The sequence below is a fragment of the Bidens hawaiensis genome, unplaced genomic scaffold, assembly GCF_021521415.1.
Source record: "Bidens hawaiensis isolate Kalapana, Puna unplaced genomic scaffold, B.hawaiensis_p1.1 tig00055277_1, whole genome shotgun sequence".
Lineage (NCBI taxonomy): Eukaryota > Viridiplantae > Streptophyta > Magnoliopsida > Asterales > Asteraceae > Bidens > Bidens hawaiensis.
This window is the reverse complement of record NW_027499994.1, coordinates 9683-20365: the sequence shown is the minus strand read 5'-3', so window position 1 is coordinate 20365 and position 10683 is coordinate 9683. Positions and strand designations below refer to the sequence as shown.

Below are 10683 nucleotides of genomic sequence, written 5' to 3'. Positions count from 1 at the left end.
CTTAAAATTTTATCTAGTTTATACAATTGCTCCTAAACTTTAATAAAATAAGTGATCAATAATCATATGTAAGGAAATTTAAAATGTATAACAAGATGCATGATTACATTAGTTGTCTTTTTTCACTTTTAAATCATTTTATAATTTTTTTCAAAAAAAAAGCTATACAAGATAATTTTACTTTATAAAAACAATCAACATAGTCACATTAAAAATGCTTTTCACTCACACAAGTTTGATCATCTACTAGTTGGTGATCATAATGTCATCACCATTTTAATTGAGTGGTCAAAAGAATTTTTCAGTTTTATGAAGGCTTTGAAACAAAAAAAACTTCTCGATTTAACTAACAGGTTAGCTAGGTTGAGTTAGGGGACAAATTAGACATTCTACGACTTAAGGGTGTTAAAGTTTGGATATCCAAAGTTTCGAATATCTAAAAACTTCGAATACTGACGGGTATTGAAATTCAATATCTGAATTCGTATTTGAATTTTTGGACATCCAAAAGTTCGGATCTGGGTATCCGAGTTATAAAATATATTTACTTTTAACAACTTAAAAAAATATTTAAGAAATAAAAAAAGTTATTTTGGATATCCGAAATATCCCAAAGTTTTGATTAATATTGCTATTAAATAATATAAAAAATTAAAGTCAGTAATTTGGATATTTGAAACATCATAAATTTTGTAAAATGTTAGTCGAATCCGAAAATTCAAATATCTGAAATTCGAGTTTTAATTCGGGTTCGTTTTCGAATTCGATTTTTTCTACACATAATCTCTACTGCAACGTAGAATCAATTTCAGAAATATCAATAAAAACTAAAAATAAAAATTGTTATAATATTATTTTTTGAATATATGTGGTTGATAAAATTTGAAAAAGTTTTCATCACATTGATCTGAGCCGTTGGATGTAGTAAAAGCATGTCTATAAGACCACCTCCCTATTCTACTCATGTTTTGTCCATCTCTCACAAAGCCTCTATAGCAATTTGTCTCATACATACAACCTCTCTCTCTCTCTCTCTCTCTCTCTCTCTCTCTCTCTAAACTTCATCAAATTAACATGGAGTCTTTCGACATATCAGCTAAGAAGGTGGTTCATCTCTCAACATGATATTATATATCTTTTTATATTCATAAATCATATGTTTCATGTAACTGTTTCATTGCCAACTTTTAAACTTATAAAACTTTTGTTGGTTTATTATCCGGATCATTTGGTGCATGGCAAAGTACCATTGTTGATCTGAAAGTGGTCGATCGGTTTTAGTGAGCAACATTATCATGGTTTTAGTACCATGATAGATTAGTTTGGCATATTCATTCAAGAGCCATGCATTAGCTGTCATTTGATAACCAATGACGCGTGCATTCGTTCCAACATGCTTAAAATCAATTAGAATATTTTCAACAACAAATTTAAATTTTCATCCTTGGTTTGTTGGCCATCAGTGTCAAAAACGCCAGCCACATCACTCCAATAAACGGCTTCCTCATAACCTTTTTGTTGTCCTCATAACCTTTTTGTTGTCTGCCTTCTGTATTGTATTGATATAATTAATATTTTTGATGAAATATATGTTTTTTTGAAAAAATCGAAAACAAAAATAGATATATATACACACACATATATATAGGAGAAAGTTAACGTACAAATATAATTAACCGTGCAGAATCAAATAGAGTAAACCTGTGTATATAATTACTCTACTTAATTCTCACAATTAACACGTTAATTTCATCCGTATTTGATTCAAACTATATATATATATATATTCTAAATTTTAATTTTAACATTTTGCTTTGAGATTGTCAACTTGAGCATTACTTTTTTAAACCATATTTATTTAATTACAACAAAATTTATTTTATGAAATAAAATAATATGCTAATTATTAATGAAAAATATATAAATGACAGGTGAGGTGTGTGAATGGTGAAGAAGAAGGGACAAGCACCATGGATGGAACTGTTGATTTCCATGGCCGACCAGCTCTCAAAGCTAAAACTGGTCGATGGACAGCTGGAACTATCATCCTCGGTAACCTAGCTACTTTTTATATATTTATTTATTTATTTATTTGCTTTGCTAGCTAAAAGCCAAAATATAATTCAGTAAAAAACAATAAAAAAACACTTGATATCATATCTCGCTTATCTCTATACGTATGTGTATTTATACACATTTGTTTATTTAACTGTATATTGGATAAGACGAACTCTAGCTGTATATATCCATTTGGTTTTATAAAATAAATAAATGAAATAATTATGTATATATACTACTGGAGCGGTTAAAGCAAAAAAAAATATTATGATACAAATAACTATGGCACTAGAACCAAATATATTATAAGTTTAAATAAAATTTGTATGATTAATAATCAGGAGTTGGTTATTATAAATTATAACCAATGACCGGGTCGATCGAGTTTAGGCCCTTTGGTTCGTACTATATAGTTTCTAGCTTGTGTTTAAACACGCGCCTATCTCTTATAATACGTCTATCGTTGCCATTGGTTACTCACTAGCATGTTTTATTTTATTTAAATCTCGTTCTTAATAACTATCATAGTTTTGTTATATATAATGTGATTATCGATTTTGAGAAATGTTTTAAGGCTATCTTCGTATATATATATTTTTCTTTTTCATAATATTTATAATATTTTAATACAGTGTTGATGAAAACAATTTTGTGAAAGTTTGCAATGGGAGTCTTTTTCTATCGTAATTAAGAACCGATAGCTCTATGTGTGGATATATTTTAGTTTGAGTGTTATTTATGAAAGAATTGCATTTAATAGTTAATTATTGGCATACAATTATAGAATTGCGTGCAAAGAATCTTGACAATGACTCAGAATTTTGTAACTATTCATGTATTTCTGTAAAATGAAGCAATACTTTATTTTTCTTTTTTAATCACATTTATCATGATGATCACTTTTTGATCAACTAGTTAAGGACTTTTTTTTTGTGATTTTCAGAATTTTTTATCTAGAGAAAAACAATATTTTATATTTTTTTAACTATTCATTAGTTATCAAACACTTTAAACGGCCATACATCAAACTAATTAAAACAATCTATTTCAAATAGAAAGAAATGTCATGTCAAGAATGTTTGGTTTTAAGACCATATACAAATATATAAATTACGTAGGTTGTAGAATGTGACGTGGTTTTATAACATGCATATCCTATAAAAAACATATTTGTATGTGACATGCTATTATGTCACATAGTTTCTAAAGTTTATATATTGTTCTTTAATATAGTGTATATCAAGATAATAAACACGTAAATTTCATGTGTTTTTTGTAACTTGAAATACTTTAACGGGTAGTAATAATAATAGGATGGGATATTAGTGGGCATGTCATGTGTATAGATGGGTTAGGAAAAGCATGCAAAACATGAGACGTGTCCGACAAGCGATGGTGAATCTTTAGCATGACGTAAGCTGATTAGGCAACGTGGCATGGTTACCAATACCTTTTGTGTTCATAGTCCCAACTCCCAAGATTTTGGTTTTTCCCAATTAAACTAACATTTCCCACATGAATAGTAATGGGTCGGGTTTAGGACGAATTCAGGTATTCTCAAATCTATAACTGATTAATAAAGTTCATTTCAAACCCGTCGAGTTTTTATTGGGTAACTACCCTTCGGGTTTTTTATTGGGTTTTAACAAAATGACCGCCGGGTATATCCAACCCAAAACACGTCGGATTTTTATTGGGTTTTGACAAAATATAACTAATCTAAAATTCGGTGATGAACAATATATTTAGAAATTATAATATAAATTTAATATATGCTGACTAGTTTATATATAACGTATGTATTGTGTATACTAACTTTTGATGAAAAAACTAGGCTTTTTTCATGAAAAAAATATATACTCATAAGTATATATATAATGCACGAGATACATATAAATTATTAAAGTGGGACCATCTTTTTTTTCATTTCTATAGTTTCGGTACTTTTGATATCATCTAATGATTGATATTATAATATATATATTTAAGAAAACTTAAGTCGGGTAAATAGGTTAATGTTATCGGGTATATTACAAATCCTAAACCCGTCTCAAACCCACGAAAAATTTCAAAACTAATCCCAAACCCGTTTCAAACCCTAATGGGTCGGGTATTACCCGTCCCATTTATATCATGTTTCAGGTTTCCCATCGGGTTCGGGTTTTAGTGCCATCCCTTTACCCTTCTCCCATTAACTGTATATGAAATGTTAAAATCAATATGAATTATTTCTCATGGATAGTATCAAATGCTTTTAAAATTAAAAACCTCTCACCCTTCTAACATAAGTCACTTCTTTTAAAATACAAACTTATAAGTTAACATATGGTTCCTAAAATACCTTGTATTTAGACAAACGTATAGCTATGATATACAGACATAAATTCATAGTGATTTAATTAGAGAAGGTGTGCTCGCTTAGCCGACCCCATTACACGTTCATATTGATCGAAACCTACCGCCATCTGGTTCCATCCATGCAAAAACATAAATGATTGAAATTGAACAGGACTCGTAAATTAATTCGTGTCAAAAACATCAACTCTAACGGGTCCGGCCTAAAAAGTTGCTAGCCACAAAACAGGAAATGAGAGGGATTCCCATAACAAAGATGACCACGTCTTATATATTTCATTTTCATTAACATTTAAAGATTGTCCTTTTGAAGCATTACAAAAGTACCCTTGTACCAGAAATAGCACATTATTGATATATCATATCAAGCATTTATGTTCAATAATTCTATACGTGTAAACAAAATGCATTATGCATGTATATGATTTATATCTAACCATTTTTCTTGTGACAGTGAACCAAGGGCTAGTAACTTTAGCCTTTTTCGGAGTCGGGGTTAACCTGGTGCTATATCTAACTCGGGTTTTACAACAAGGCAATGCCGAGGCAGCAAACAACGTTAGCAAATGGACCGGAACAGTTTATATTTTCTCACTTGTTGGTGCTTTTCTTAGCGACTCGTATTGGGGTCGTTACAAAACATGTGCCATATTTCAAGCCATATTTGTGTTGGTAACTTATTTAAAATTTACTTACTTTCTTAGTATATGTTAATTATAAGTTTATAACTATTACTAAATTTATTTAAACTTAATGACAGGGTTTAGGAGGACTATCAATAGCATCAAGCATGTTCTTGATCACACCTAAAGGTTGCGGTGACCGGACCACAGTATGTGGGACCCATTCGAATTGGGAAATCGGGTTGTTTTACATATCGATATACATGATTGCGCTGGGGTACGGTGGGTACCAACCGAATATTGCAACGTTTGGGGCGGATCAATTCGATGAGGAAGATGTTAAAGAGGGTCACTCAAAGGTGGCTTTTTTTAGCTACTTTTACCTTGCACTTAACCTTGGGCCACTCTTTTCCAACACATTCTTGAGTTATTTTGAGGATGAAGGAATGTGGACACTCGGATTTTGGTTATCGACCGGGTCTGCATTTGGAGGACTGGTTCTGTTTCTTGGTGGGACTGTGAGGTATAGACACTTTAAGCCGAGTGGGAACCCGTTAAACAGATTTTGTCAAGTGTTTGTGGCTGCATCTAAAAAGTGGAAGGTTAAGCTGCCACAGGGTGAAGAGTGTTTGTTTGAAGATGAAAAAGATACTTCTTTAAGTACTGGAAGGAAGATACTTCATACACATGAATTCAAGTAAGAACGCGTGATTCTTATGCAGAACGGGTCATTTTTTAAAACGAGTCAAAACAGGCCATTTTTAAACGGGTCAGAACAACCTTTTCTTAAAACGAGCCTAAACGAGTTGTTTTTAAAACGGGTCAAACAGACCATTTTAAAATGGTTCAAAACGGGCCACTTTTTAAACGGGCCATTATTGAAACGGGTCAAAACGGGCCGTTTTTAAAATTGGTCAAAACGGGCCAATTTTTAAACGGATCAAAACGGGCCTTTTTTAAAACAGGTCAAAACGGGCCATTTTTAAAATTGGTCAAAACGGGCAAATTTTTAAACGGATCAAAACGGGTCTTTTTTAAAACAGGTCAACACGGGCAGTTTTAAAAACATGTTAATACCTCCCAAATTTAAAACGGGTTAATACGTGCTATTTTTAATACGGGTCAAAACAGACCATTTTTAATACGAATCAAAACGGGTGCCCATATGAATAACTAATGCGGTAACTATGATTACGAAAACAATATTATAGCAATAATAATCTAATCTATACTTTGGACAGCTTTCGAGTCGTTTGACAAGTTCGACCCATATGACTCATAAACTTGAACCCGAATCAACCAAAATATAAGTAAACAGGTCAAAATTGCCACCCCTGCCGGCTTTCTCTCTAATGTTAATGTATGTTTTTCAGGTTTCTAGATAAAGCAGCATTCATTACCTCGCGGGATTTCAACGACCCGAAACAGGCAACCCACAACCCGTGGACCCTGTGCCCGGTTTCACAAGTTGAGGAAGTGAAATGCATACTAAGACTGCTTCCCATTTGGCTATGCACAATAATCTACTCGGTTGTATTTACACAAATGGCGTCTCTATTCGTCGAGCAAGGTGCAGCCATGAAAAGCACAATTTCGGGCTTCCAAATTCCCGCATCAAGCATGTCAAGTTTCGACATATTAAGCGTAGCAGTCTTCATATTCCTCTACCGACAAGTCATTGGTCCACTCGTCCTAATGTTCAAGAAACAAGACTCGAAGGGGTTAACCGAGCTTCAAAGAATGGGAATCGGGCTCATAATTGCCATATTATCAATGGTGTCAGCGGGAATCGTGGAATGTTATAGATTAAAATATGCTAACCAAGATTGCCCGCATTGTGATGCGTCAAGCTCGTTAAGCATATTTTGGCAAGTGCCACAATATGCATTTGTTGGGGCCTCGGAGGTGTTCATGTATGTTGGTCAGCTAGAGTTTTTTAATGCGCAAACGCCCGACGCGTTAAAGAGCTTTGGAAGTGCACTTTGCATGACATCAATCTCACTTGGGAATTATGTTAGTAGCTTTATTGTGACAATAGTTATGAAGATTTCAACAGAAGATGATATGCCAGGTTGGATACCGGGGAATCTTAATCGTGGTCATTTGGATCGGTTTTTCTTCCTGTTAGCGGGATTAACAGCCGTAGATCTGTTGGTTTATATCGTGTTTGCTAAATGGTACAAGAGTATTAAGCTTGAGGGAAAGAATGATGATAGTGAAGTTTGAAGATGTAAATATGAGGGGAAATTAAATGGTTAAAACTTTTTAAGCTCAATGGTCCAAATTATATAAATAAATAAGGACTTGTGGAGGGTAAATGAAAGCGAAAACACTCGGTAAATCGACCAAATGGCAGTTGGTTTAAGGCGGAAATGACCCTGGTTCTCATACCATTTTCATCGAATTTGGTATGGGACGTTGATCCGCCGAGTGTTGTTTGCTTTGGGTTCATGATCAGGTTACTCTTAGTTGTGGTTCATTCTGATGTAGAACAAGATGCTAATTTAACATGTGTTAAGTCATTTGTAAGTTGGTTAATGCATTTTGTAACATATATTTATGTATATCCGGGCTCTATTTCATTTCACTATATATGTTGTTTCTAATGTAAGAAGCCCCTTTTACATAATTCCTTTCGTTAGAGAACTCGGGTTTGAATCTTGTTTTCAATGGTTTCTTACCTATAACGGGTTCTTATGATTAAAACAAAAAAAGAATAAAGAAATCACGTGAATAATCTTTCATACTTGTCAAACCCAAATTCCACCATTTAAGGTTCCGATGTCACTAATAAATTGGAAACCAAAGTGCAAAAAATCTGGACTGACTCATTAACAAACGAACACAAACATTGTTGAAGATGATTAAATTATGGAAAATTGGTTTTTATTGGCTACAACTATCGTTTTTTGGTCACTGACGGTCCGGGTCCCAACTAACAAATTGGCTGCTGACGGTCCCAATTTTTAACGTACATGTTTCTAACGGTTCGCGACTAACAGAATTCTAACGTCGTTAGTTTCAGGTCGCCGGAAAAACGTTTTTGGCCAGAAACACACATTTTTTTCCCGAAAACTCAACAATTTTGTCTCAAACATCATGGTAACTTTGTATCGTACCTTTAGGAACCTTTTTCAAGTAAACGCCTGATTATTGAGGTCGCCGAAACCCTAGAACCATCGTCGGATCAATTGATGGTGCTTAAGTAATGGTGGTTGGTTGGTGGTGAGTCAATCGGTGATGGCGGTGTTCAGGTGGTGTTTTCCGGCAAAAAAATTGACTGTCCCGGCCAAAAAATTTTTACCGGCGACCTGAAACTAACGGCGTTAGGATTTTGTTAGCCGCGGACCGTTAGAATCAAATACATTAAAAGTTGGGACCATCAGTGATCAATTTGTAAGTTGGGAGTGGCAATTACCATAATGCAATAGTTAGGACCAATAAAAACCAATTTTCCTTGAACACCATAGAATCTGTTTTGTTCACACGACCTCGTCAACATCTGGCACCTCTGGCACCAATCTTCGTCATCGACTGGTCCACAATATTTCAATTTCAAGTGTCACTAGCAATGTTCATCGTCGACATTAGCGACAAATTCCCGTGCCACTCTTGGCTGTTTTCATGAATCTTCTATATATTGATAAGTGGAAACTGCTTTTATAAAGTTCATTAGTCAATTTCTACTACCTTTAGTTTTGTCACACATTAACTTTTGTTCTTTTTATATGAACTTGCTCTAGAATACCCCTAACGACTTTAGACTTTACATTGCATGTAACGATTAGTTTCCATCATATGTTATCCCGAACGTGTAAACTAGAAGAAGACAACCATTTACAAATATATGATGGAATTATTTAATAACACGTTGTAGCTCAAATAGATTGATGTTAACAGCTTTTAAGAAGATGGGTCAGAAGAAGAAGAAGATCTTAGAGAAATTCGACGAGTTTGCAAAAGATAGCATTCGGTTGATATTTTTGAATCACTAATTGTTAGTTCTTTTAGATGTTTTTTTGAGAAAAATGGTTCAGTGACTATCAATGAAGATTGAAAACATGCCTATGAGGGAATTTGAAGTTAAATGGTTTTCTTATGGTTTTTGTTGTTAAATCGAATTTTACTTATTGTTAAATTTCTAGAATTTTTTATCTTTTGGTTTTTATTGTTAAAAACGTATGTTTAATATATAGTATTGATGGAATTGTTTATTACATTGATGAAATTGTTTATTTAATTTGGTTCACAAAGATTAAACGGGCCAAATAGCCCATGGCACAAAACAGTCCAAATGAGATTGCTGGACATGGCACTAGGGTAGCCCAAATTTAAATAGTCCAAATTCAAGACCCGACTTAACCGACCCGCAAAAACCACAACCACAAGAAACCAAGACCGACCCATTCATTTGCGATCCGGTTCTCGGTCCTAAATGGTTCATGTTTGATTTGGGTTCGTTTCGGTAACGACCCATTACTCACCCCAAATTCATACTTTTTGAACACTTAGTTCGACCGATAACCATACTTCATGATTAAGTGTATGATTACTATATAAACTATGAACTCCAAATAACTCTTTAATATGTACAAGGTTAAAGTAATTATAAAATGATAAAAATAAATAGTTTAATTAAATAACAAAAGTAAATATAATTTAAAAAGTGTAAAGACATTTTTTATAAAACAAATAAGTTGGTTAATGAATCAATAAATTAGTTGTCATATCTTTAAAATAAAAGTGATAAAAAGAATAAAAATATAAAATTAAAGGAAAACTTACCATTTATAATCTTAGGGCTAAAACCGCTAACAAATTTAAACGTTATGGATTCATTCATTTAAAAATTCTATTTTAGGCTAAATGAATTATACAATGTAAACCAAATGGGCCAAAATTAAGAGTGAGCATTTCATGGGTCACCCCCGCCAAACCCGTATTTCATATAGGGTCCTTCCATATAAACAGGAAAAATTTCGTTTCGGTCGTACCAACAACGGTTGAAACAACCAACAATGTTTGACCATCCTGCTAGATGAAAGATTAATACTTAAAACAGCTGACATTTTAGTCATATGAGAATAACACGCGCGTGTGCTTTGACATAGGTTTCTCGCTTTCCTCTCTTGTGGCTTTTGGAAATAGTGTTTTCATACTGTGGTTTAAAGCTGCTTCATACAAAATTACGAATCACAAGAAAACACGTCAAACAACAACGTGTTTATATCTGTTAAACTACTAATAAGTTCAGCTTCAACCTTGTTCAAGACTCAACAACAACAGAACAGTCACCACCACTTCTTTAATCCATCCGATCAACCAACACCGGTAGGTAATGTTAGTATTTTAGTGTAATTGGATTAATTTGTCGGCATAATAAACATTAAGCAAGTTAGGGATGTGCGTAGTGGTTACTTGTTTTACTTTGTTATGATGTTAAGGGCAAAGACCCCGACGTATTGTGCGGGGTCTTAGGGTTGGCAACCTTTAGCAGGGTCCTGGCTGGTGTTAAAATTTTATTTTCTTTAAAAATGAATTTTATGATTATGTCACATATAATCATAAGTAGGATTGCTTAACGTACGATAGGTACGCGACACGCTCAAAGGCAAAAATAAAAACGCTCAAAGACAAAAATACTAAA

The 10683-nt window shown here is 33.4% G+C and overlaps 1 protein-coding gene across 2 annotated transcripts; it reads left to right on the top strand.

Moving 5' to 3' along the window:
- Window positions 1-1046: 1046 nt before the first annotated feature.
- On the top strand, window positions 1047-7694 carry LOC143601053 (protein NRT1/ PTR FAMILY 7.3-like). 2 transcript variants are annotated; one of them, XM_077078562.1, is made up of 5 exons: window positions 1047-1104; window positions 1932-2052; window positions 4868-5085; window positions 5174-5733; window positions 6410-7694. In XM_077078562.1, exons 1-5 carry the CDS (start codon window positions 1075-1077, stop codon window positions 7260-7262), a joined length of 1782 nt encoding a protein of 593 aa, XP_076934677.1. In that variant the 5' UTR covers window positions 1047-1074; the 3' UTR covers window positions 7263-7694. The 2 variants fall into 2 exon arrangements, with proteins under 2 accessions (XP_076934677.1, XP_076934678.1); XM_077078563.1 differs by having other exon boundaries at window positions 1066-1107; window positions 1944-2052.
- Window positions 7695-10683: the final 2989 nt, after the last annotated feature.